This window comes from Anas platyrhynchos, chromosome 2 (assembly GCF_047663525.1).
Source record: "Anas platyrhynchos isolate ZD024472 breed Pekin duck chromosome 2, IASCAAS_PekinDuck_T2T, whole genome shotgun sequence".
NCBI classification, from domain to species: Eukaryota; Metazoa; Chordata; class Aves; order Anseriformes; family Anatidae; genus Anas; species Anas platyrhynchos.
The window spans coordinates 78,580,136-78,607,201 of record NC_092588.1 but is presented as its reverse complement, the minus strand read 5'-3'; the positions used below and the strand labels follow the sequence as shown (position 1 = coordinate 78,607,201).

Here is a 27,066-nt window from a genome sequence, read left to right as displayed (position 1 = left end):
TATAATAAAATCAAATATCAAAACAAAATCAGATCAAATTAACTTAAAAATCTGGCCTTTTTTTTTTTTTTTTTTTTTTTTTGTTTCCTTCCTCAGCATTTGCTGGTCAGCCTTAAATTGAGGGGAAAAAATAAAATTAAAAAGAAAAAAAAAAAAGAAAAGAGGCTGGGTTCATTTTACAGACAGCACCCAGAAACATACCGGTGTCTAGAAGAGTACTGCTTCTGAAATGTCCTTTGTCTGGGAAGCTTTACGGGTGAAAAGGGAACCTTAGTCTGTTAGAGGAGAGAAATCCTTACGGGCGAGCCCAGAAGCCCCAACCCGCAGGATGCCCCAGCAGATCCTTCCCCTTTCTTAGGAGGACTCAGTCCCCTTCTCTGCCCTGTAATCACGTTCAGGAGCCGGGGCGGGATGGAGGGGGCGGGGGGGGACCACAATGCCCAAATTCAGATAATCCGCGAGTCTGCGAGCCTCCGCCGCGGAGGCTGGGGAAGAGGCCGGGGCTTGCGGGAGGCCGATGCCGGCGTCGTGCCGCTGGAGGGCACTGGCACCCCACGCGAGGCCGCCGGTGAGGCAAAGGCAGTTTTTTTCTCTTTGAGGTCCTGTCATTCCTGTATAAACAAGTTACGTTCGAGTGTTTAGGATATAAATTACGACCATGCAGGCTTGCCTCGGAAAGAATGTAAACACAGCACTGTGGTCGGAGCAAACTCTGAAACTGACTTTATAATTTATCACAGGCCCTGAGAAGCTCAGGGAAGAAAAGGGCATGTTTGAGCATAAATATATATTTGAAAAGATGAAGAATTATATATGTGTGCGCGCCTATATGCCATTACGCATGTATAAGTGCATGTATATAATCGATAGGCATGTGCGTATATCTGCATGCGGGCGTCTACCTGCACAGCTACCTATTTTGCCAAAATTCACTCTCTCTTCAGCCTCTTCGGGCACTATGGTGAGGGGTTGGACCGCCGGGGGTGCCCCGGGTCGGGGGGCGCAGAGAGGGTGCTTCTATCCCCACCGGGTTTCTTTTTTTTTTCCTTTTTTTTTCCCCCCCTTTTTTTTTTTTATTTTTATTTTTACTTTTCCTGGCCACTCTATTCTCGGTTCTCCCCCCGCCCAGCCCCTCGATGCTTATCAAGCCACGGTTTTATCAAGGATCCTTCTCGCCCCCCCCCACCCCTGCTCCCCACTACGCCCCCTCCTGCCTGCAGCCCCCTGGCGAAGCCTCTCCGGGGTGCAGGGGGGCTGCATGGCCGTGGGGAGGGGGGCACCTGCAAACAGCCCTGAACATTTCGAGGGGCAAGGAGCCCTCGGGGGGAGAAGCAGGAAACCTGGTCCCTGCTGCTTGTGTGTCCGCTGCCCTCGTTATCTTCGAGTCTGCCCACGAGAACAGCCTGGGATCAGGCAGAGCAGCCCCCGACCCTCGGGCACAGGTCCCCCCCCTTTCCTTCTTCGCTCTCGTCCCCCAGAGCCTTCAGGATTTGGGGTTGCAGCTTTAACAACGGGGGATGCAAAGGGAGAGGAAATGTATCGGAAAGGGGCCGAGGGGAAAGAAGTGCCTGCCCAGCACATTGTCGTTTATATACATTTTATTGGAAAAAAAAAAAAAAATTTGTACATCAAAATATTTTGGCAAACTGTAAAAAGTATACATAAGTGCAAATATATTCTCCTTTTAAAGCAATAGTGTGTGAGTATACACGAGATTTATTTAAAATATTTCTTTAAAAATATTGTGGTAGAAAAACAACTTTTGTAAAAATAAAAAACAAAACGTTGTCTTGCTGCAATACTGGAAACAAAATGAACTTTTCTTAAAGTCTATACACGAAAGGGCTAAACAATACTGTTTTAATAATATCGATCGGTCGGTGCTGGAGTCCATAAAAAGTGTCCTCGGTGGGGCTCGGGGAGAGAAAAAAAAAAAAAAAAGGAAAACGGAGGGGGGTGTCCTCGCAGGTGCTGAGCTGGGAGACTGGTTTTTCCTATTCAAAGAGACTTTCTCGTACAAAAATATTTCGGCTCGTTCACTTTCCCAAAGCTCGGCTCTTTAGGAGACGACGGAAAGGCGTTTTACCACCGGCGCGCTCAGGGACACTCAGCCTCACCTAGCGATGCGCGATTTTGGGGAGCGCTTCGGAGTTACACCGGCTGTACGTGTCGTGTCCTTCAAGGAGTGGAGGGGCCCGAAAACTGCTTCCTTAGGTAATTTTTGCTAAGTGACTCGTGTACTATCAATGCTATCAGAGTGCACATTATATTTCGTCTGCGTGGGTCCGTCTATACGTCGGCGCTGCTCGACGCCACCTGATTGTCTCTGTTGGGGCGCTGCCTTCACATCACGCAGGGCTTGATGTCCTGGCAGACGCTTTGATGGTGGTGGTGGTGGTAGTAAGAGCCGCTAGCCGAAGGGTGAAAGGAAGAAATGCCGTTAAAATTGAGGACAAAATCCTTCCTGTCGCACACCGGGGACGGGTGATGCTGGTAGCGAGGCAATCCCACTGCAAGAGAAGGAGAGAAGAAGAGCTGTTCAGAAACCAGGTAGCTCACCCGCACGGAGGAGAGGCTTCCCCCTGTCCCTGCTCTGTGATGGAGCTCCCCTTCCCGGGGAAGCCTGTCCCCTGTCCCGCTTGTAGGGCGCACCACAAGCCGCAGAGCCATGGGCACACGCTTGAGCGCGCCCTGGGCGCATCCCTACGTGCGGCAACACGGGCACAGCCGGGCATCTGCCCCCTGAGTGTCCCTCGGTCGTGCCCGGGGTCAGGTGAGACTGGGGATGTGAGCAGAGGATGCCACTTGCGTGGTTTTCTGGGTGCGCTGGGGACATGGCACTCGGGTCCTGATCCTCGTTGACTTCCCCTCCCTCGTGCCCAAATCCCACTCTCGCGGGAAAGGTGGGGGTGGTCGGGTGGAACGGGGGGGTTGCTTTTGACTGGGGGGCTGCAGGTTGAATTGCCACCATTCATTTGTGGTCATTCGTTTGTGTGCTGATGATGTGTATGATTTTTTTTTTTTTTTTTGGGGGGGGGGTGCGAGCTGCGCCCCTGCACACGTGTGTGTTCTCGTGAGCCTCGGATACAGGGCAAGGACACCCCACGCCTCGTCAACAGCAGCGAGAGAAGTACATCCGCGGCCCCGACATGTAAATGACCTTTCAAATTCCGATTTTAATTTCCCACAGCCTAAGGAAACCCTTGGGGGGACGGAGCGCAAGAGGCCCCGTGGGAGATCGCCCTCCAGCCCGCGCCGCGAGGGGATCTTTAGCCTGGCAGGGATCCTACAGGACCAGTGGGGAGGGGGGAGATCGCCTGGGCAAGGCCTGCGGGACGGAGCCAGAAAGGGATTTGCTTTGCTTTGCTTTGCTTTGCTTTGCCGTGGGGATGTCAGGCTCGGCTGGTGGGACCCTGTCAAATCTGACCGAGGGTCAAAAAAAAAAAAAAAAAAAAAAAAAAGGAAAAAAGAAAGAAAGCAGCATGGAAAGAAATAGAAGGGATAGGGGAAAAAAAGAGGGAGACGTGCACGGTTTTCCCCAGCGTCACGGAGCCGGCACCTTTCGCGATTTGTGCAGCGAGCCCCGGCGGCGGCGCGCACAGCCCGGCTCCTCCAGCACTGTCCCCTCCTTCACCCCGCAGAGCTCACTTTATAAAAGTGATTATTTCGCTGGATTTCCTCGGCTTTCTAATAACCCTGCTGGTATGCTCACCATAAACCAGGGCACTTTATTACAATCCTGATTCAATCATTTAGCAGGATTTAATAGTGTGCGAAAAAAATCCGTACCACCCCCACCTCCCCAGCTTCAAAATCCTTTTAGCAGAACCGAGCCTCCTGTTTCCAATTTTTTTCCTCTCTTATTCTTGGGTCTGATGCAAATTCAAGGTTTCAAGTCCTCCCCGTCGCTGTCACGAGCAGGAGGTTATTGACCGATCCGCAGCGATTGCCACCGAATTTGCTTTTGCATTTAATTAAAAGAAAGGGAAAGGCGGAATTCACTTGCTGCTGCTTTTGTGGGGAGAGGAGGGGATAGATTATTGCTGGAAATAATTACGAACGAAAGAGCTCGGATCGTTTTTCCCTATCTCCTTTAATTCTACTGAAACAATTGCACCGCAGAGATTTTGCGGATCACACACGAACGAGGAGTGGATCCGCGTAAATAATAATAATAATAATAATAATAATAATAATAATAATAATAATAATAATAATAATAATAAAGATCTTTATAATAATAATAAGATTATTATTATTATTAATCTAATCGAGGAGTGGGGACGGTTTGCTCCCAATGGGGATGGTTTGCTCCCAAAGTCCAGGGCCCGGATCCCTACTCCAGAGCAGAGGCTGTGCAAAATAGCCGGAGAAACTCCGCTTTGCAAAGCGGAGGCACTAAATCTGAGCTGCTGGAAGCGGACGCTCTTCGTCGGCATTAAAAAAGCGTCCCTCGGTCTGTCTGTACATCCGTCCTCCAACAGAAAAGAGCCGCATTTAAACCGCCCCAGCCTCGGAAACCGTGGTGGGAGGCTTCGGGGGAACCAGAACCCTTCCCCTCTCTCTATTTCCCTCTCTCTCTCTGCTTGTTGTTTTCAGAAGCTGCTCGTGAGCTGCCCCACAATGAACGTTTCTCTTCCAGGAATCGCCTTTGGCACCTCGGGTGCCTGGCAGGAGGAGGGGGCAGCCGCCACGCAGCCCCTCTCCCTCGCCACGCGTGTCCCCGCGGGGCGGCCGGGCCACCGCCAGAAGTAAAACAAACAAAGAAAAATAAAAACAAACCAAAAGAAAAATCCGAAAGAAAAGCAAACAAACAAACAGATTAAAAAAAAAAAAAAATCAATCCAAGCAACAACAGCGACAGCAACAAAGCCAAGCCGAAGTGGCTAGCGGTGAAGGGAGGCATTTCGGCGGGGCATGCCCTGGAGAACCCCTCCCGGCCACCAAACCCCGTGGAAGGAGCGGCTGCATCTCCGAAAAACGGATTGAAAGCAGAGCAGCAGAGCCCCGTGGGCACGGAGCAGCCCTGCGGAGGACGCGCAGCCCGGCGGGTAAGGCACAGGGAACCGCTCCTCTCCCCTGCAGCCACTGCAGGGCTGATTAGTGTTTTGTCACCTTTAATTTTTGATGATGATGATGATGATTGTGGTTATTTAAACAGAGGGAAGGCGGCTCGCTGCTGTGCCGGGCATCCCCTCCGAGCCCCCCCGGCTGCCCGCTGCGGGGCTCCCCGCACGCCCGCCCCGCGGGGAGGCCGGGGCAGGGTGCGGGGCTCGGAGGGGGACCGGGGGGTGATTGACAGGAGCCCAAGGCGGGGGCAGGAGGGGACCCAGCGCTGAGGGTCGCCTGTATTTGTTACTTGTTGAAATTCCCATAAAATTGAACAAGACCCCGCTCTCATAGGGGTTAAGTCAGGCTAAAATCCTCTTCGGTGTGGTCCAGCCCAGACTGTCTTTGTTTGCTTAACCTCCGGGACCCACGTTTAAAAGGGCTATTTGGAAAATTTCCCCGTAAGAGCCCAACATCTTTTACCCATTTTTGTGCTAGGATTTTTTTCTGAGCAGACATTGTCTGTAATCACCGGCCGGGCAGGGAGGGGGTGAGAAAGAGAGCAGAAGAAACCCTTTTTCCCTCCGCTTGCAGAAATGCACTGGATCTGCTTTAATCTCCTTCGCATTTCTCGAGATTAGCGGTTTTTTTCTTTCGTGTTTTTTTTTTTTTTTTTTTTTTTTCCTATTTTTTTTTTTCCTTTTCCCCCGCAGCCCGCAGGGCTTTGGGGATAATATTTAACGCCTTTTCCGATGCCTCCCCCTACGAGTCCCCACGGACCGCGGTTTACCGAGGCGTCCCGGGGGGGGGGGAACGAGCTAAAGCCGGGACGGAGCGATGCCCTACGCCCCCGGCCATCCCCCCCGATCCCGAAACAGACCGGCTCCGATCCCCTTGCCACCCTGTCCCTCTGGCAGACCGTGCCCCTCTTTCCCCCCTGCCCCACCGCTGCCGGGGGGTCCCCGCCGAAGCCCCCCGCTACCGGCGGAGACCCTTGGCGGGGGGGCCGGGTCCGGGGCCTCCCCGCAGCCCCCCGTACCTGAGAGGTCGTCGCGGGGGCTCTGGTGCAGGTAGCCCTGCTCCAGGGAGTAGGAGGGCACGCTGGAGTGGATGCCCGAGGAGGCGGCGTTGGCGGCGGGGAGGCCCTGCTGCTTGAGGTAGGGCGAGGCCCCCGAGGCTGTCCAGTGAGCCGAAGGGCTCGTGTAGGGCGAGTGGCACTCGATGGCGCTCGCCATGGCCGGCGAGGAGGGCACGGGGCTGCTGCTGCTGTCGGGGCCGTAGTCCCCGTTGGCAGTCACCGGGCAGCTGGCCATGTAGGTCGAGCCGGGGTTGGGCGACATGTGCGGGACGTGGTGGCCGCCGCTGAGTCCCTCGTAGCCGCTGGCCATGGCGTTGGGCATCATGTCGAGGTTGTAGCCGTTGGAGTGGCAGGCGAGGGAGGCGGGGGGCGCCTGGAAGTCGAAGCCCTGCGGGAGGATGGAGGCGCCGAAGCCCAGCCCGTTCATCATGCGGTACATGGGCTTGAGCGCCTGGCACTTCCTCCTGAAGCCGCGGGGCCGCCGTCGGAAGGAGCCCTCCTCGAACATGAACTCGCTGGCCGGGTCGATGGTCCAGTAGTGGCCCTTGCCCGGGCGGCCCAGCCCCTTGGGCAGCTTGATGAAGCACTCGTTGAGCGAGAGGTTGTGGCGCACCGAGTTCTTCCAGCCCTGGTAGGAGCCGCGGAAGAAAGGGAAGCGGGCCTGCAGGAACTGGTAGATCTCGCTGAGGGTCAGCCGCTTGGAGGGCGAGCTCTGGATGGCCATGACGATCAGGGCGATGTAGGAGTAAGGGGGCTTCTCCGGCCGCCGCAGCCCCGAGCTGGCCTTCTTGCTCTTGGAGGTCGCCGCCGCCGCCGAGGAGGAGGAGGAGGAGGAGGAGGTGGAGGTGGAGGAAGAGGAGGTGGAGGTCTCCAGGGCGGAGGAGGGCGGCCGGCTCATCTGGAGAGCTCCGGGAGCCGGGCTGCAGGAGCGGAGAGGGACGGGGGGCTCCAGCCGCTGCTGGCCGCTGGCGGTGGTCATCTGGCGGAGGGAGGGGAATGGGGCCGGCTGGGGTGAGGCGGGGAGGGAAGGGGGGGAGCCGGGCGGGGTGGGTACCGGGGCGGGGGGTGCCCCGCGGAGGAGGAGGAGGAGGGGGGAGGTTGGGGAGAGCGGGGGGGGGGGGCTCCGGGAGCCGCTGTCCTGCGGGCACCTCCTCAGCGCGGCGGCGGCGCCCTGCGCATCCCTCCCGGCCGGCCCCTTGCGCCACGGCTCCTCTGCTTTCCGCCGGGGCGGGATGGACCGGCACGGCCCCGGCACGGCCCCGGCACGGCCCCGGCTCGGCCCCGGCTCGGCCCCCGCCCTCCCTCCCCGTGCCGCCCGCCGAGGCTCCGCTCAGCGCCGCTCCGCTTCCTCCTCTGCCCCCCACCTGGGCACCGTCCCGCTGCCTAAACCGGCACCGGGAGGAAAAGCAGGAGCCCCCCCGCACGCCCCCGGCCCCTTTCCGCACCCTCAGCCCTTCACAGGCACTTTTTTCCTGCCTTAGAGGCTCGGCCGCCTATCGGGTTCTTCAATTTCGCTCGCTTTTTTTTTTTTTTTTAATATATTATTATGATGATTTTATTTCTTTCCCTGCAGACCCCCCTTGAATCCGGCTGAGAAATCAGCCGGGCGGCAGAGATAGAGGGGGAGCGAGCGGGAGCGAGAGACCACCCCCTTTCCAGCTGGCCTGTGGCCACTCTTCATCTGGGCAGGAGGCGCTGCTGCTGCTGCTGCTGCTGCCTCCGCTCCTCAAGCCTACCAGACCTCCGATTTTCCTTTTTCTTTTTCTTTTTTTTTTTTCCTTTAGGATGGGGACAGCTTCTCGGTACCCCTTGACACCCCCATCCCTCCGCATATAAAACGAAATGAGGAGCAACCCAGGGGTCGTGTCGGAGCACCAAGGATGCGCCCTCCTTCCCTCCCTCTCTCCTTCCTCTCCTCGGAGATTTTCTCCCGGTGCAACCTCAATTGGGGGGGGGGGGGGGGGCTTACCCCCTGCTGGGAGCCTCCGTTTGCCGGAGGAAACGGGGCAGGGAGGAGAGGGGCCGTCGGAGGCACAGGGCTGCTCCCAGTTGCCTTGGGAGACTCCAGCATCAAGCTGGAGACGGGAGGAGGACGGCGGCGGGGAGGGATGCTGCAGCAAAGGCACGGCGGTGGGAAGGACCTGGGCAGAGGGGGACGCCGTGCCTGCAGCCTTCTGTCTGTATGTGTGTGTGTGTGTCCGTGTGTCCGTCTGTCTCCAGCGCAGCTCCGTGCTGGGAGCTCGCTGGTGGGTACGGGCAGGGAGGGGGTGGGGCTGGTCCCAGACAGTGACCTGCAGTTGAGTGGAAGCAGGCTTTTTCCATCAAACTCTGCCTGGATACCACACACAGAGCCCAAGTGTCAGTTTACTGCCCTGAGCCCGGCTCCTTTTCCCTAAGCTCCCCAGTAATTAGACAAAGAAAACCTAAATTAACTGAACAGGCGTCGACAGCTTCCTCCAGATCACCACTGCTACGTACATGGGAATGTGTCCGAAAAGGGCTTGATTGTACCTGAGAATCAGCTAAGAAAAACACTGCGAAGTCCGGCAAGGTTTTCTACACATTTTTAATAGGAAAAAAAAAAAAAAAAAGACTTCTCTGTCAATAGATCGTGCTCACCTTTCCTGAGGCATCGGTTTAAATTGTTCCCGGTGTAAATTAAGACCAAACCCCCCCACAAAAAACACGTATCTTTTATTTTTCTCGGCGGGGCGGGGAGGAGGCCGACGTGCGATTCCCGATCTCGTTGCAACGACCGATGGGGAATATTTTAAGAAAATCCGTGCTTTTGTGCGTAAACATCCTTCCCTGCTGTAGGTCGGCGGGCGAGCGTCCTTTGTCGCCTTCCGCGGCGGGCCGTCCGGCTGCAAATCACGGCTGTCCCACTCGCGGGTGGCATCCCCGGGCCACGCGTGGCTGACATCCCCGAGCCACTGCGGCCAGCATCGGGAGGCTGAAGGCATTAAATAGAAGCCGGTGCCGGGGGGAAGAGGGCTGAAGATGGCTCTGACCTGGCCACCTCTCAGACAGCTCGCCTTGCTCCGTGCTATAGCGGCGGGGTGGCAAGGGGCATTTAATTCCCAGGCAGATGTCACGGTTTAGGGGGATGTCGGTGTTTTGCCACGGGGCAGACCGGCTCGGACAATGTACCAAAACTCGAGGGAAGAGAGCCGATGTCTGCGGTCATCTCAAAGCAGCCCTGATGAGGGAATCGGGGCTCACAAGCTGGGTCATCTCCCTCCTACCTGCTAGAAACGTCCTCTTCTCCGCAGACGATTGTTTTAAACATAGCATTAAGAAGTCTCCAAGACATGGTACTGAGGCTTTAAAAGATGGTTTGAAGTGCCTCTGATTAAACAGAAGTGCATTTGCTGTTTGGTGGAGATGTTTATTTTGGTTGGTGTATCCATTTCTGAGCTGATCCCAGCTTTGGAGCACAACTGGTTTGTTTTACCAGAGTATACGGAAATTAAACTTTTTGGCAGATTTGGTTACTCAGATGTTGTTCTATAATCATCGTTTTTATTCTAGGAAATCTCTTCATTATTGCGGTTTCAGTTTCATGTTCATAACACTGTCCCCTCTGCTTCGTGGGCTAAATGAAATAACGTAGACTAAACCAGTTAAGAAAATGGGAGACAAATATGAAAGATAAATGTTTACGGTTATCTTGGAGTCCTTGCTTTTTGTTTTTTTCTTCTTCTTCTTCTGCCCCCCCCCTCCAATTTCTCCATTTTTTTTTTTTTTTTTAACTGTGTGCTTGAGGCTCTTTCCCTTGCTCTGAGGTCCTGCAGATGAGAAGCGTTTTTCCAATTAAACCCGAGACTGAAACTTAAACAAATCCCCGCAGTATTGTAAAAGTGCCTTTCCTTAAGCCCCGGAGGATTTTCCTCCCACTGTCAGTTTCAGGGTGCCTGGGCTCAGCTCTCGATCCACGGCGGCTGACGGCGATGCGCTGCCGCATGGGGGACGTGCGGGCATTTTTTCCCGAGCGGGACGAGCCCACCGACCGCAGCCGAGCTCCGGGAACCGGGATCCGGTCCCGGAGGCACTGGGAGCCCTCCCGGGACGGGACCAGCCCCGAGGCGGCGGGAGGACGCCGGGCGGAGGGGACAGAAAGGCCGGGATGGGAAGGGGCTGGCAGCGGTCCTGCCCCGTCCTTTGTGCTGCTCCCGGGACCTCTTGACTTCTCGGGACCTCTGGCAGTAGCCGTGCGATCCCAGTGTTTGTTTGGAGAGTTTTTTTTTTTTTTTCCTTGTTTTTCTCCACCCCCCTCCCCTTCTTTGCGTACGCAAAGAGGAGCAGGCGTGACTCTTTTTATAGATGGCTCCCCGCAGGCTGCCGTCGGGACCCTTTTTCCCAGCTCTCGCTGAAGAGCTGGGGTCTCTCTCCTTTCCGGAGGCTGGAGGAAAAGGGAGAGGGTCTCGGCATCCCGTGGTTGGGGTTGAAGCATCCCAGGTCGGGAGAGCACCTCCCGTCCCCAGGGCAGGCGAGGAGCAAAGAGCGGGGGCCTACCTCTCCTTGCGAGAGAAAATAATAATAAAATAAAATAAATATAAATAGAAAAGAGCAAATTAACCACAAAACCAGCATAGCCCTAATAGCATCAGCCCAAGTGCTCAGTGCCCAGAGCGGGCACCGCTCTCGTAGCATTTTGCAGGGGTTACCTGGGGGATCACCACCTAGCTTTGGCTGGCTTCCCATTAAGATACCTTAGGAATTTTTTTAGCAGTGCCTGGGTGTGAGGGGATCTAAGGCCAGGTAGGGACACCTCCGTGAAAGTAGTGGTCGTGAATTAGTATGGCACGAGGGACAGAGGAGGCAGGTAACGAGGGTGTTGCAAGGGAGAGCTCCGCTCCACCGTCCCGCAAGAACAGCATCGGGTTTGCAAGTGTCACCCCCGAGTACTTCCACCAAGTGTTTGTGTGGGGAGGCTTGGCTTTTCCTATGCCAGATGAGAACGGTAAAGATTTTATCCCCTCCCAGCTCTGCACAGCTCCCACTGAACTTCCCGGAGCATCAAAATAAACCCCCTACAGTGGTCAGGATATAGGTCACCTCTTTAAAAGGAAACACAACCCTTCCAAAAATACAAAACATCTTTGACGTGGAAAAAAGAAAAAAAAAAAAAAGCAAAACAAAACTCTTTTGTCTCCGAGCATCCTCTGCGGGTGTAAATAAAACGTGACGGGCGCGGGGTAAAATAAGAAGCGGAAAGTTTGGAGACCGGCGCAGGTATCCGCGTTCCTGCAGGCTGTAGGGAAAGCTGTAGGATCCCGCTCCACATACCCCACTGACAGCCGCGAGTAAGGGCAAAACAGGGTTTGGCCCGAGATCTGAACGCGCGGTACCCTTTTTTTTTTTTTTTTTTTTTTTTTGCCTGGCTTCTCACCCGCCCGGGTTTACATTCCGATCAAATGAGATTTCTGACTTTACACATTGTCAATAATTTTCATGCGTGCTCCGACCTTAATTACTTTCCATACCATTTGGAGCAAACTGTTTGGCCGCGGCGAGCGAGCCAGCGGTGCCCCCAGCCCCCTGCATCCCTCCCTACATCCCCCTTCCCGCTCTGTCGCGGACCCCAGCCCCAGAAACGTCCCCATTCCGTCCCCACGTCCCCATCCTGCAGGAACCCGGGGGAGCCGCCGTGCCGGTCCGTGCCAGAGCGGGGGGGGGGATGGCTGGGAAAAAGGATCCAGCATCGGAGGGTGCTCGCCTATGAATTTCGGGGAAGGCCCTAATCAGGAGCAGGTTTCCCTGCTCGCTCCCGCTCCCCGCCTTCCCTCCACCCCAGCCCCCCTCTTTCGTGAGAGGTTTTCATTAATTTCTAAGTAAAGCCCGTAAAACATAACGACCCACTCAAAGGTAGGGCCGGGTTACCGAGTGCCGGATTATGACATGATTTACGAACAGAGGTTGGAAAAAAGTAATAATCCGAGCTCGCACCTAAGGACCGAGCCTGCCAAGCGCGGGCACGGACTCTGCGGCCACCTCCTCACTCATTAGGGCCACTTCGAGGTGGCGGGGGCAGAAAACCCTAAAGCCCCTTTTACATCCTTTTTTTTTTTTTTTTTTTTTTTCGGTGTGTATGCTTTTATGGGATCGATGTGTCCCCTTCTCCCCCCCCCCCGCACACACCTCTTTACACCGGTGTCTCCAAAGCCTTGGGTCTGCTAGGGTCCCCCACCAGATCAAAGGGGAAGGGGGGGGTGATGGTGCCTCCGGGGTCCCCCCCGCACAGAGTCCCAGCGCCCTTTTTCTCTCTCCTCCATCCGGGAGGCTTTTATTGATGAGCTGCCTCCGAGCCCCCGCACGAAATGTCCCTGAAGGGTTTAGACAATTCATCAGCCATCACTTTCGGTATCTGCTTCCTCCCTTTCAAATACAATCCTCGCACACCACGCTAGGAGGGGAGGGGAGCATACTTGGGACCAGAACAGCTACATAATCAACGTCAAAATGATAGCACTGACCTTTCGGAAACACGGACTCCGGGCCAAAAAACCCTCCGAATGATTAACTTTTTTTTTTTTTTTTAATTATTACTATTATTTTTTTTAAACTTCCACTGACAGAGTGTATACACACCGTTATTGCTTGCTTTCCCAAACTCATTAGGACATTGCGGAACAGCAGATCCATCTCTTCCTCTACAGCAGAGAGGGAGGGGAACACCAAAAAAAAAAATAAAAGGACTCAAATCCATACCCAAATCCATTCATATATATATATATATGTATGTAGAGGGAGAGGTTTCTTAACGAAGCCCCTCGCAGGCTGCCCCCTCGGTGGGGGTGGCTCTGGGAGCCACAGTGCCTCCGGGCGGCAGGGGGGGACCGGGGCCGCCGGGACCCCCTCCCCGCGGCGGGGAGCCCCCCGTGCCGCCGGCCCGGCCTCTCCGCTGGGTGGCGCTGGGCTCCTGGAAATGGGGGCCCCGGCACGGCCCCACCTGCCGGGACAGCACGGCCCCGGCACCCCCGCAGCGACCCCTCCCCGGGCTCTCGGCTTCGACCCCGGCGCGCACCTTGCTGCCACGGGCCGGGAGCCGCTCGCTTGTAAACCCTCTGGGGTTGGTTTTTCGCTCTTGGAAAGGAAGAAGGACCCCCCCCTCCCCGACCTCGATGATTTTCAAGGCCCCCTTGTTTGTCTCTCGCTTCTTTACACGGAAATAAATCCCCCGGCAGACAGGGGCCAGGCAGGGACTGAGCATCCCTAAGCAAAAACTCTCGCCTGGGATTTGTCCCAGGGCAGGGTAACAGCCTCTGCTTCCAGAGACCCGCGATGCCTTTGGAACACGAGGTTGACACCACACTTAGGTTACGAGTTCGTATTTATTAAATACTTGGAGGAAAGCTTTTATTGTTTGGAGGAGGAGAGGAAGGCTGAGAGTTGTTCCAGGATCCAGGCCGCGTGGCCCTAAATAACCCCGCTGTTCTCAGGCTGGGGGCTGGAGAGCAGCGCCTGGATTTATCCTTCTCCCAAGGGGAACCCTCTGGGGGCCAAAAATACAGTGCGGACATCCCCTTAGGAGATGGTCTGACCCCCGGAGCCCCCCGGTGCCGGCAACCTCGGAGCCCCCCGGAGCAGCCTCTTTAGGGGCACCGGGGAAGAGCCAAAGAAGTGGCCGGCACGGGGACGAAGGCGTTTTGCTCCTCCTCTCCCGCAGAAACAGCCCACCGATACGGCTGTGTTACAGATGCAAAGCACGGAATCTCTTCGAGCACTAGATAATGTTATATCCTTTCCACTTTCTCATTTTCAATTGCCAGAAAAATAAAAATGAAAACAGCAGAATAAAATGGTTTAGAGACAGAGGTTTCCCTTTCCCTTTCCCTTTCCCTTTCCCTTTCCCTTTCCCTTTCCCTTTCCCTTTCCCTTTCCCTTTCCCTTTCCCTTTCCCTTTCCCTTTCCCTTTCCCTTTCCCTTTCCCTTTCCCTTTCCTTTTCACTTTTGCCTTTTCTTCTTTCTTCCTTTAATTCTTATCTCTTCTCTCCTTATTCTCCATTCTCCTTTCCTTCTCCTTTCTCCTTTCAAGCAAATCCTTGTGCTGCCCCTTGCTCCCCCATGTCCTTCTCCATGCAAAAAATATTACCATCTTCTTCCCACCCAGAGAACACTATCCTGTCTTTGCTATTACACATGAAGATGTTTGCCTTTCCTTGAGCCAGTGCATGCAGGACAAGACGGCACCCTGCTAGCTCACAATTTAGCAGGTGGCTGCATTGAGCACTTTTTCTCAGCCCTGTCCGTGCCCCACCTTGCAGCAATGTTGGTTAAAGGGGGAGTGATCTGGGTAAGCAGGCACCACGGTGGCACTGCCTGTGGGCTGGGATTTTTGGCTGCTAGGTAAGAAAGGGGTCCAGAAAGAAGGAGTGGAGCCCTGCAAGGGCAAGATACAGTTGCTGAAGTGGGGAGTGATGATAAGTGGGGAGTGATGATGAGAGAGAGAATGCCTAGTGTGTGGAGCTGCGATAGTTGTGGGCTCCTCTCTGCAAGTTTCTCCCCTTATTACTGTTTGAGGGTTGCTGGTGGAGACTGCAGAGGATGAAGATGGACCCTCCCAGAAGCAAAGCAGGGTCTGTGTCAGAAGTGAGCTGCTGTGGATTCAGACAGGTGTCAAGGAGGACATCCTTAGGTGTGCTGGTTGAGGAATGCATCAGGCTGAGTGGCCAGCAGACCCCAGGGTGGGGGGATTGCTCTCATGGGCAGTCCTGGCTCCATTGACAGCTGTCACCCCAGACATGGCTCTGAAATCCAGTAATATGCATGAAAGATGCTGAGTCAGCACTTTAATGTTACGGGAGCTTACAGCTCTTTGGATCTTGTCACAGCGCTTCCCAAGCTGTGTCTAAGACAAAGACAAACCAAGACAAACGCTCTGTAATTTCTGCATAGAAGGATGCCTTTCCTGCTAGGTGTACGTCCAGCTACGGAACAGTGAGGCTGGAATGTGCAGCAGGGATCTGCAGATGCTCTTGCAGTACAAGAAATAACCAGTGAGGGATATAGTGCAGAGTCTGCGAGCCAGCCACCTCCGTCCTGCTGCCCCTTTCCCAGAGGATCTGCATGGGAACTGTGCTGTGTACTTTCACGGGGTGGAGGTGATGTCTGGTAAGACATTATCTAAAGGGTCAGAGTCCTATCTAATGGGTGGGACAATGTGGTATCAGCCTAATGGCTAATCATGCATCTGATTACGATCAGGTGCTGTGGCTTGGAGGCTCTAAAGACACCTGAGAGAGAGCAGAAAAAGAAATGAAACAACAGCCATGGAGTGGGTAAGAGGCAGGGGCTTCCCATGGGGCATGTGGTGCATAGGATATCATGTCCTGCATGTAGTCACACAAATCCTACTGTTACTTTCATTAGGCTTTTTTCTCTCCTCCTCTTCCTGTTCTCCTAAGAAAAAGAAAAAAAAAAATCACTTGGGCCTTAATTGAGAAGGAGCTTATCATTTTAAGAGAAAATGTCACATCTTTTCGCCTCCAAATTGAGTCTGATTGCAAACTTACCCTGAGAAATGCTAGACCCAGGAGGACGTGCCCTTTTCTCCAGGATAGAAGAATGCTAGTGGAGCAACTGATTGGAAGATTAAGCTGCTGCCAAAGTTGTCCTGCCAATAACTAATTTATTCTCCAATGGATAACTTATTCCAACTCCTGAAATCTGCAGCATGAATCCAAGGGGAAATCTGGCTCAAAGGAAGTAGCATGTTCAGCCTCTGAGCTCCACACAAAAAATATGAATCTGATGCTGGGGGTGGAGGCCTTTAGAAGTCTGAGCCCTTGTAGTTCTCTGGACCATTCATCTCTGTGAGATGTCCGAGTGTAAAACTGACCAGCAGCGATATCCAGATTATTTGTACGTCTGGATTATGTCCCAGTGGCTATCTTTCTTTTCAACCTGTCTCCAGTTTTATCCCAAAGTTATTTCTTCTCTGAGATTGGACCCAGCCTGGCAAAGTGGTGTATGTTGAGCCAAAAGTTAGGAAAAACGGGGTTATTTCCAGCTACTTAGATTCTAAATCAGAAATAGTAGGCTTTTTTATACATATAGGTACAGATATATATGTTTATGCACACATACATCCTTTATTTATGTCTATTTACATATTCACATATGTAACAAACACGTGTGCAACACATATGTAAAATATTTGTATAAACTTGTGCCACATAAAATGATTTTTCTTGCCCTAGTGTTTCCTCACCTGAGGTTTCTTGGGGTCTAGCAGAGTCCATACATGTTGTATTTCTATCAGTGGCGGTCAAGCTGCATTTTCAGTATCCCGAGGGCCACAGGGTGAAAAACACAGATGAAATCTCTGCCAACCCATTTTGAAAATGGTAGTTAGGCCTGAGATAGGTCTAATATAACTACATTTGTATTGGCAGAATGGACGCATTGGTGATTTCTGTTACAGGTAGAAAGGATGTGGCAGTGTAAGGAGCACTCATGTAAAGCCTATGGTTTACAGGGTCAGAGGCATGTGAGAGGAACCTAACTGTGTTTTGTGGTCACGTTACCCATGCATACTGCTGCCTTTTGGAATTTCTAATGTGTATTGTGATGGGCACAGGGGAATTTCCAGTTTTGGAGGATTTCTGCTGACTTGATATTTATTATTTGCTGCTGTCTGAGTGTATCTCTACGCACGCTATACTGCTGGTGAGTTACTTACTGCTGCCCAGTTAGATCTGGTGAGGAAGCACACACAGAAGAGGAAGGAAGGAGGAGAACCTGAAAGACTGAGCTGAGTAAGCTCACCAAAGTGGCTGTAGAGAGAGTAAGGAAAGGTGTAAGAACTTATGTGACAAAAGAAGCCCACGTTAAACCTAAATCTCAGTTCTAAATCCAGAGCAATCTTGCTGGGCAGGATAATAGGATTATTTCTTATCCTGTTGGCCTTGATTTTCCACTCACTTCTGCTGCTATAAACAAGGAGTAATTCAGCTAAGTTAATGAAATTATGTCAGTGTAAGTCTGGTGTACAGAGCTTATTGAAGGCAATGGAACTTTTAGTGTGAACATGAGTAAAAGCAGGAAAAAGGCTTAAAGCTATCCCCCATTTTGCACATTATTTATATAGCAGAATTAATCAGTAGTAATATCTCAGTGCTATTGGAACAATGCAGACGCATTGAAAAAAGTGGAAGTGGTGCAGTTATTTTTGGTCTTGTGCCATTGGGCGCAGTCCATTTCTGCGGCCGTGAGCTGGTTCCCCATGAAACCACAATGAGAGGGTGTTCGATTGGCCTTGCTGTCAGGAGCTGGGGTGGAGTTTGAAGTAGCTGACAAGTGCATTAGAAAAAATAAATAAAACTGGAATGCTTGGGAAGTTAACTCAGTCGGAGCTAGAAAATCATTCGGGCTGCTGTAAGAAGGAATATTTGAGAAAATGATTCAGTAGGAAAATGCTTGGATTGGCTAGGAATCCCCAACGCTGAGCACATTTTCCTACATTTTTGTAATTATATTATTTCCAGCTACTGTGGGACAAATGACAAACAACACCTGGCCACAAAAGCTTTCCAGAATGATGGAAAAATCACTATAGCAGCAATTAAAATGCTTACAGCTGAAGAATAAAACAGCATGCAGCAACTGAGGGAAACAGAGCACACCGCACTGAACAGAATTTTCCCCAATTTTAAATAAAAAGTGCCAGTCTCAGTGGTGTGGACTGGAGTAACTGCTTTCTTAGGGAGTTCCTGTAGACCTATCCTGACCCAGCAAAGTCAGCAGCGTTTTTGTCTCAATTGTTGGCTGGACCTGGATAAAGCATCATGTCTCCACAATTCCTCTGATAAAAAAAAGAAAAAACAATAGAAAAAATTACATTTCAATAAATATTTCACCATTTTTGACAAAACATCTTTAGATTTATACAGCTGGAAATATATTTGTTTGTTTTCACTTTTAGTTCTTCACCCCCTGCCTTTTTCTTGATCTTGGGCTAAATGGGAAATGATAATAGGGCAGTGAAAATTGTTTCCAGTTTGTCCTCTGAACACCTTATGTATATGTTTTATTTATAGGTTTGCCCAGATAACTCTTGAATAAAACTAAAGACACTACACTTGTCCCTGTGCACATATATAACTCAAGACCCAACACATATGAAGAAACATGGGTGGATATTTACTACTTAAGCCATATGATTTTTTCTTGGTTTACACGGAACCGTTTAAAAGATCTGTTCAATAGCTGAGGTGTATACACCAGTAGAATGATTACCTTTAAACTTTTGAAACCATATTTCAGCAACAATTTCCTTGTCTACAACTTTACAAGGCTGTAAATAGCCCCTGTGTGCATAATGAATTCTGACATCATAGGCCAGGGCTCTTACACACAGCAGGTTTTCCAGAACTTTTATTAGCAAGTTACACCTTGAGGCGAAACTAAACCCCCCAACTTTCTATTATAAATGTTACTATAAAATGTTCCTTTGAGTTTTCCTAGCGCGCAGAGTTCCTCCTTTCTTCCCGTTCCAAGTCATTCTTTCTGTAGAGTATACGAATTTGATACAGTCAGATTACACGGAAAGTGTGTTTTGTTGCAGACATATTGGATATTAGGTATTGTTACAAGGCATTTTTTATGGCTAGGCTTGCAGGACCAACATAACAAGGTGATAAAGAACAAGGTTTCTTGCTCTTGCAACACTGTACCGGTGACTCTTGCCATTCCTACGTGTTGATTTTATTTATCCAAGAGTAATGAAGCTCCAGGATGTTATCATCGAGGACTGGGAGGACAAGGAGTCAAAAAGACCTTTCTAAAGATACAGGCAGAGATAGACTTGCAATGAAACTGTTCCTCTCTGTGTTTCTTTTTGCCTACTGTTGCTGCCAGCCCACCTCACAGTGCTGCTCCAGGTTCTTACATAAAACAGTACAAAAATGATGCAGCTGCATTCTCTCTCCGCTGCATTCCTGCAGTGTGCAGTACAGCAAGCCCAGCCTTTGAGAAATACACAAATATTGAGCTGGATAAAACAATGTGTTTACATGTGGTTGGCTTCCAATCACTAGTGCAGTTCCTGGCAGACAGAAGTGAGAGCAAAAGGAGAAAACAAAAGGATGTTGTCAAGCCCTCTGCATTGCCAGTGGGCAAGTCGCTTCAGTACAGATTTCCAGACTGTAGACTAGCTAAGGTGATGGGGATGCTTGTATTAGTCAAGCAATGCATATGTTAGTTTCTAATCAAAGACTTTATGTGTTTTCTAAAGTAGACTAGGTGAAAAAGGAAAAGGGTAGCACATGCTTGCCATGTAAGCTCTCCTCACAACTCGGAACAAAGGACACTTTACTGTCTACTAGAATAAGAAACCTAGTCAGGGTGAACAATGTTGTTCCTTTTTTTTTGCCTGATAAGGTATTTACACAGACAGCTGCTTACTAAATGTACAATATAAGGTATTGTCAAGAAGCCTTGTAGAAAAACTTTTCTTCTGTTTTTAACACTTTTTCTTTCATTTCCAGTCTGTATATACTTCTATGTTTCTGAGTCTCCCTTGTCTGAATTTCCCTATCCCGTGCTGAGAGTGTGTATTTTAAGGCAAAAGGGCTTGATTTGCACACTCCCTTTGTGCCTTTGGGATAAAAAGCTGTGGACAATGTGGAACCACTTTCTTTTTGGACTCTATCTTACCCAAGTCTGTGGAAAAGCAGAACTCTTGGACGAGAGGATTGAGACAAGCGTATGCAGCCCCAGGTCTCAGCGCTAGTGACCGGGCGCCAATGGGGCAGCCAAATTCACTGTGAATCTGTCAGGAAATGTTTTTTCTAGCAAGCTGATACTCTTCTCCTTTTACAGACTCATCAAGTGAACATCAAAAATGATGAGAGAGTTTTGTTTGGCCCTTTTCCTACGGCAACAAAGCATCTTCCCAGTGTTGCCCCTCCGCCTCCCCAGCATACTGTAAGTTTCATTGTTGTTGAATAGGTTATCTAGAGGTCACTAGGCTAACAGGTTACTTGAATTTCCTAAAATTGTGCCTGTCCTTAAAAGTAGCAAATCAGATTGTTTACATACCACTCCATGAACCTGGACTGCACACTAAAAACTGCACACAATGCTGCTATTTCTGCTTCTCCTCTCCCTTCCCCCTTGATGTAGGTATTGCAGCTTTCTGTGGGGGCTCATTAAGGTTCATAAAACACAGTAAAGAAGCTGGCTGGAGACACTCGTAATTCTACAGGTTCCCCAGGTCCACCATGTGGGACATTCAATAAAAGTGCAGAGTTAGAAAGAGATGTCCTCAATAAAAGTCTTAATTGAAAGCAGCCCTGATGGTCAAAATGGTATCGAGAGGAAGGAACTACAGTGACACTCAGGTTTGACTTTGTTTCCTCTGACACTGATTTCCTGAATGGCTTTGAGCGAGGCACTTAATTTCTTCAGGGCTCCATTTCCTACCCATAAAATAGGTTTAATAAGATTGCTTGTCATTTATTTTCCATCTTACCTATTTGGACTATGAGTGCCCTGCACAGAGCCTTCCTTAACTAGCTGTCACTACTCATTCGGTTGGTTGTTTAAGGTGCTACCTTTACACCATCAGAAACCAAGCAATATTTCTGTCCTCTTCTGCTACCCTGTGGCTTTATTATCAAGTGCAGGAAGCGCAGGAGCAGGTGGTACGTAACACTCTTCTTCCTAGACCTGCAAAAGAGCCCCTGTCAGAGCTCACTTATGAGGCTCAATTAAGAACTCCTTTACCCCTCTCATCCCCCGTGTATTCTCACTGAAAGAAAATCACTGGTTTCACAGTTTTTTCCCTTCCATAGTTTCTCAATAAAAATATACCCTTGAAAGATTGGCCCGATTCATATTCTAATCTGGAAACTTTCCACTAATGTCAATGGCTTTGGAATGAGTACTAGAAACAAGAAAGAACCTACTCCCCAAAATAATTTTTAACTTCTAAAATTGTAATAACCATAAAAAAGCCATAGTTACAGGGAGTGACATTTCTATGGCTTTGTGCTCTTCTTAAATTCAATATTCAAACTCAATCTTAACTTTGGCTCCTCTTTCATCTTGAAAGTACAGCATAGCCTGAGCACATAATATTCCTAATATGTCTTCTTGCCCATTTGTGCCATAAGGATAACATCAGAAATCTCACGTTACAAATTCACTTGCAGATTTTGACCCATTTATGTAAGAAAGACTCTGTGTGTGCCTGGGGAAATTTCAGGGCAGAAAAGTCATGAGGGTTTTGTTTTGGAGATGCTGAAAAATCACAGGGATTTTCATAACTTTTCTGTTTCCATCAAAGGTATAGAAAATTAAGAAACTCTTGCTGAAATACTGGGAAATGTATGATTACTTGAACTTATGAGATTCCTATTTTTCTGTCTTTTTGTCATTGCTTCATGCTCTTTCCCTCTTCCTGTGCTTGCCTGGAACAAAGCTAGGAACTATCCAGGATCACTGTGGTGATCACTGGGTATTGCAAGGAATTCATGTACATACAGAAGAATTACATAGTATAGCAAAAGCCATTTCCATAGCTGATACCCATTAGAACCCTTTTAATTATTCCTGTTTCAGAACGGTGCATGAAAGACACTATGACATTGAAAACTACACTATGGACAAAGGAAAGAGCATCAATTCCAAACCACGTTTGTATAAACGAGGGAAACTACCTAAATGACCAACATCTGACTGCTGTATTGAAGAGATTGGCCTGAGGGAACATAAAGCTAGGAGGGGTGGATACAAAGGGCTCAGGAGACTAAGCAGCACAGCTCTTTCCAATGCACTGCTGATTAAGGCAGCTAGAAGAGTGAGGGTTTTGGGACCCGTAGATTTTCTCTGGTTTGCAAGCAGAGGGGTTGCTATAGCCCTTGTGTGAGGCATTTAGTGCTATCAAGTGGTGGGTAAATAGATGCTGTATGAGTTGTAGTCATTTCCACTGGGTAATCCACAAATAGTGAAAGGAAAGGAATTGCCTTCTGTAGCGGGAAATGATGCGTTGGATGTCTGAGCTTGGCTGCTGTTTAGATTTGGCAGTGCATAGGCTAGTTCTTGGAAGCAGTAGAGTTAAAGTGGAGTGATTCTTTTTCAGTGTACTGCTGTTTAAATGTAGTTAAAGCAGAGGGTGTGGGTAAGGCAAGCTGCGATCTTATATGTAAGCCTCTGAGGGATTTAGTGCAGCAGAGGAGGAGAAAGTGTCATGACTGTACAGTCCAAAAGGCTGAGATAAGAGGGGCTGTTGGTGATCTCATACTGTTTTTTAAGGGCACAGAAATAGTCCTCAGACTGTTTCTCCTGTTGTCCAGGGTACTAGAACAGTTGCTTAAGCCAAACAGAAAGCCAGGCAGGTGCCAGAGGGAAAGTGTAGATGAGCAAAGGGTCCTCATGGAGTTGTTCTATATCTGTTGGCAGTGAACCAGGGCTTTGAGAAAGAAGAAACAGAAGACGAAGGCAAAATGAAAACAAAGCAGGGGAGGAGCATTTCTAGACCAAAGAAGGCTGAACTAGGTTTGAAAGGGCAATGATGAGAATCCACAGGTAAGTGAGTATCCTGCCACCAGTGGAGGGGAGAATGGGGAGATATTAGAAGGCCTGTAGAGAAATAGGACTGAGACTAACATTGTGGTGAGCTGAGAATTTGGGATATCTCTAGCCCTGAGAAAAGGACAATAAAAAAGAGTTCAAAGTCTTAGATCACAGCCAAGGCTATGATATAACAAGTCCCACAAAGACCTGGCTGATAGATCGCGTGACTGCTACGTCAGAATAACATCTCTTGGAAGAGAGACAGGAAAAGAGCAGGAAAGAATTGCTCTGGATGCCAAGAATACACATACTGTCTACAGAGTAAAATGATGAACAGCAAGTTATTGAATGCTTCTGGGTAGTAAAAGAAAAGATACAGAAGTCTCCTGGAGGTCACATAATAGAGTGTAGGAGGTAAAGCAGAATCTTGTTTTGAGTAGCTACCAGGAGGATTTAAAAGGCAGGCCATGGAGGAATTTCAATAAAATATGAGGACAAAATTAATCAAAATCTTGGAATGTGCTGAGAATGCTTAACTGTGTAAGAATGTGGAGAAAGCTGTAAAAAGATGCTATTATATTTCTGGCTGTTATTGCTTGGAGGAACTGACAAAGCATCTGAAGTGCTGAGGTAGTTTATGTGAAGAGGGTGACATAGTGTTTTGAAAAGGGTACTGGTAGAGTACCTGACCTCTGAGGATAGGACAATAGACTTGAAAAAAGAAACCTTCAACAGAGTAGGTGGACTGTTTTGAGATCTAGTGTCTAAATCAAAGAAGGCAATGGAAGAGTTAACTCATTTGGTCCCTATCTTCTGTGATCGTTTTCAGTTCTGAGTCTCTCCATTTTCTTTGTATGTTCCCAGTTCTGTGTACAACTGCATGATTTATGTTTTTGAGGTTTTTAGCATTTCCCATATAAATAAGATATAAGCATTAAAGGTAAAACAAAGAACTGTACAAATAACCTTCACAAATACATTCTCTTACTTAGAAAGGGGGGAAAAAAAGGTAAGGCAGCATTTCCTCGTGCTTACAAGCCCACCCTGAATAATTAATTTTGTTCTGCTTCACGCTGTCAGCCCTCTAAAGTGACTTCAAAAGATCTTCCAGTCTGTCACTGCTGGTGTGCTCTGTGGGAGTGGAGAACAGGAGTATCCAGGTGTGTCCTGGTGTTATCTTAAAAGGTACCTGCAGGCTGCAGTGTTGCCTTGATTATCTGCACACCTCTACAAACACGTTGCTTGTTTTTTCTTAATGGGTGTGCCAATAGAGCAAGGAGTTCAGCAAATGGTTAAATTAAAACTAAGTAGACTAGTAGTTACACACTTCAGTCGGTGTTTTTCAAGCTAATGGGGGAAGAAGATTTTTTTTTTTTTTCTTGCCAGATATAATAGTGTGTTTGCTAATATGATAAAGGCTTAAAAGTCACAAGGTGTGTAAAGGCTGGTGACATTTCTATTGGAAAGCAAACCCCTTTTGGCTTAAATTCTTTTCCTACGAGCATCTAAAAAATTCTTTTGATTGAAAAGGTGTTCATTTTTGTCTAGGAATGCTGGAGAAATGATATCAAATTCTCTAATACTTTGATTTGTCAGGATATATAGTGCCTAAAGAACAGAATGAGGGCCAAGTGTCTTCTACGGGAATAGGTCCTCCTTTTGTAAGGGTGAATAGTGGAAAAGACTGAGCCTCCTGGTCTGTGTGGAAAATGGTTAACACGTCCAGAGATGGTTGCTGAAGAACAAGAAAGATTGAGTATCCCAGCAAAAAGCAATTTGATGGATTAGTCTTTTGGGAAGTGGGAAGAAAAGAAGGTCCTTTTAAGTGATGGGTGGGTGTGGGTTTTTGTTCTCCTCATGATCTTTGATGGCAGTGTGACTCTGCCTGGTGAGAGTACTGCCTTTGCTGGGTCAGATTTAGAAATCACGGCATCAGAAGATGGGGCACCTTCAGTGGATTATGATATCTAGATGATAGATATCTAGAAGGCAGCTGAACAAGACAAAATGATTCTTCACTAGTATATTTTGTCCCCTATTACTGCTGTCATGATGAATTTGCCAGCTGAAAACTGGTTCCTTCTGTGAGGCTACAGATAATTTGTGTCTGGAAAGACTGTGGAAGTGTATGTTGAAGTAATGTGCCTGCAGGCCTTAGATGAGGCCAGGTTTAGGGTTTATGACATATATTGAGGGATTGTGGGCTAACAGAATTTATGAAGCTGGATGGACCAAGAATGCTCTCTCAGTCCTGAGTGACATTGTGGCTTGACTGTCAGACCTGGGGATGCAGGTGTAGATGTGGCAACAAAATCAGGGGGTCCAGAAACCCCACCATGGTCTGCTAGGCAGATGCATAGGTATCTGCCTAGCAGGCATGCCCTACTCAGTTGTGGTGAGACCTCTCAGAATGGCGCTATAAAACTTTATTTTTCTGGGATGGAACAAACCACCTGGATTCTATCAGCTTTATCAAATATCCTTTAGGTTATTAGAAAAACAATTAAAAGGTGTCCCCTTTCCACCTTATGGTATTCAAGGTTCTATTGATTTCTGATTATGAGGTGAATTTTCTCACTCTCTTTCCCTGTGAAAGATGTTAACTCTAAGCTTAGGATAACTGCTACAGAGCAGTGCTTCAAATGTGAGATCTTTGAACCATATCCTGCAGATTGCTCCCTGCCAAATCAATTTGAACTAGTTTTTCTTTTTTTTTCCTGAAGTCTTGTGTTTTCCAGGTCAATTTGTAAAATTGTATATTCCACAATGCTATTTTTCTTCCTGGCCATAGCACACATCTTCTCCAGAGCCCTCAACATGTGTGAAGGAAGGAAAAAATCATCACCTGCAAGCTTACAGATGAACTGTCTCCCTAGGCTATATGTTCTTATTCAAAGGGGCTTCCTGGTGGATGCAAATACAGTTAAGAGCTGTATTTGCATGTTGCAGATGTTAACTTTCTGTTAAAACAATACAACCAGTCATGTGTTTTGCATTTGTCTTGACATAAAAGTGCACAGGGATAGATATATTCACCTACATCTGAACAGTTCCAGGCACAGTCTACAGCCCCTTCCGTGACTGGTTGCATAGGTCAGTGTCTCCAGACCTAAAACACTTAGAAAACATCTGAACCCATATTTGGGAATCTGGATTGATGGCCAACAACTTTTTGGAAGGATGTAAAGCAAATGCGACTGCCACCAAAACAGGTGCCAGTTTTGAGTTCTCAGCTCTGACAGGGATAAATGCCTGTTTTTATTTCCTCTACAGTCCTCTGCATCTCATTGTCTTGATCCACAAACTCTGAAAGGAAACTCTGCAACATGGAAAATACTGAATGTCTGATCCAAAGCACATTGAAATACACAAAAATCACTATGATGGGCTTTGGATCAGGTCCTGAGTAAACTAATTCTTGGATCGTCACCTCTGGTCATAATAGCCCTTTGTTCTGCCTTTTTAATGACTAATGATTGTTATAAAAAGCCTTATGTAATTTCTGGCATGGTTAGACATCATATATGAGAGGTGTATAATCTTAGAAATGCTCTAGCTAGTTTCTTGGGTTGTGTAACAAATAATTATGGAATCTTGCTGAGCCTCACTTTATTATTATACAGCTCCAGGCTCTTACCCCCAGTGGCTTTACAAGCTTGTTAATATTTAAGCTATCTTGTAGCTTGGGTAAATTGTAATGACTTTTTTGTTACTGAAGCTAATATTAAACAAAAGAAGTTGTTGGGGGAAAGGGGAAAAGGTATGATGGATGTTATATTCTCCTGAAGGTGCTTTTCCTTGCTTTAATAGCTTTTGGCTGATTCACAAGTACAAATGAAATAGGAATCTCTTCCAAAGCCTTCCTTCTGTGCCTCTCTGGATAAGCAGAAAGACAGCCTTGCTCTTCACAGCGGATAGGGTAATGGTGGGCATGCAGGCTTGCCCTGAAGAATAATTTCGTACAAAATCCAAGTGACTTAGAGATGTTTTTTGGTGAATAAGACTAAAATCTAGCCAAAACCTATTAAAATCAGGAAGTCTTCTGACTACAGAAAGTAGCCAGGCCTGCAGAAATGGACAAAATAATTCAGCCACTCTTTGTTATAAAACAAGGTGGACAAGATAGCTCTTGTTCCTGCTGCCTCTGTCCAGTCCTGTTATGCCATGAAAACTTTCTCTGCCTGCTCCAATTAAAAAAACAACAAAACAGTTACTTAAGATATCTATAGCTGCTATTTAGGGTCAGAAGAACAGATCTGTGGTTTAATTAATATCCAATTTGTGTATAATTAGATTTGGTCTTTGACTGGGCTGGTGCTTCCGCTGCCTGCTCAGGTGGTAGACAAGGCTTCAGGAATGGTATATGCAACTATAGATGTCCCCGGTGTGGTGGTGGGTTGGATGATTGCCTATAGGGT

At 48.7% G+C, this 27,066-nt stretch overlaps 1 protein-coding gene and 1 long non-coding RNA gene across 2 annotated transcripts; one reads left to right on the top strand and one right to left on the bottom strand.

Moving 5' to 3' along the window:
- Positions 1-1,586: 1,586 nt before the first annotated feature.
- FOXF2 (forkhead box F2) lies at positions 1,587-7,161 on the bottom strand. The gene is made up of 2 exons (XM_027451692.3): positions 6,089-7,161; positions 1,587-2,510 (listed from the first exon to the last, which is right to left on the bottom strand). The coding sequence occupies exons 1-2, from the start codon at positions 7,104-7,106 to the stop codon at positions 2,344-2,346; spliced, it is 1,185 nt and encodes a 394-aa protein (XP_027307493.3). The 5' UTR covers positions 7,107-7,161; the 3' UTR covers positions 1,587-2,343.
- A 14,722-nt stretch (positions 7,162-21,883) lies between these two features.
- Positions 21,884-26,954, top strand: LOC110353318 (uncharacterized). Its single transcript, XR_002403650.4, has 3 exons — positions 21,884-22,022; positions 22,535-22,660; positions 25,440-26,954. It is a non-coding gene; the product is annotated as an uncharacterized lncRNA (long non-coding RNA).
- The last annotated feature ends 112 nt before the right edge of the window (positions 26,955-27,066 follow it).

Coding starts and splice junctions, on each gene's coding strand:
- FOXF2 (XM_027451692.3), bottom strand. CDS start 7,106: ATGACCACCGCCAGCGGCCAGCAGCGGCTGGAGCCCCCCGTCCCTCTC. Junction 2,511..6,088: donor CCCCCGCGACGACCTCTCAG/GTACGGGGGGCT, acceptor CTTCTCTTGCAG/TGGGATTGCCTCGCTACCAG.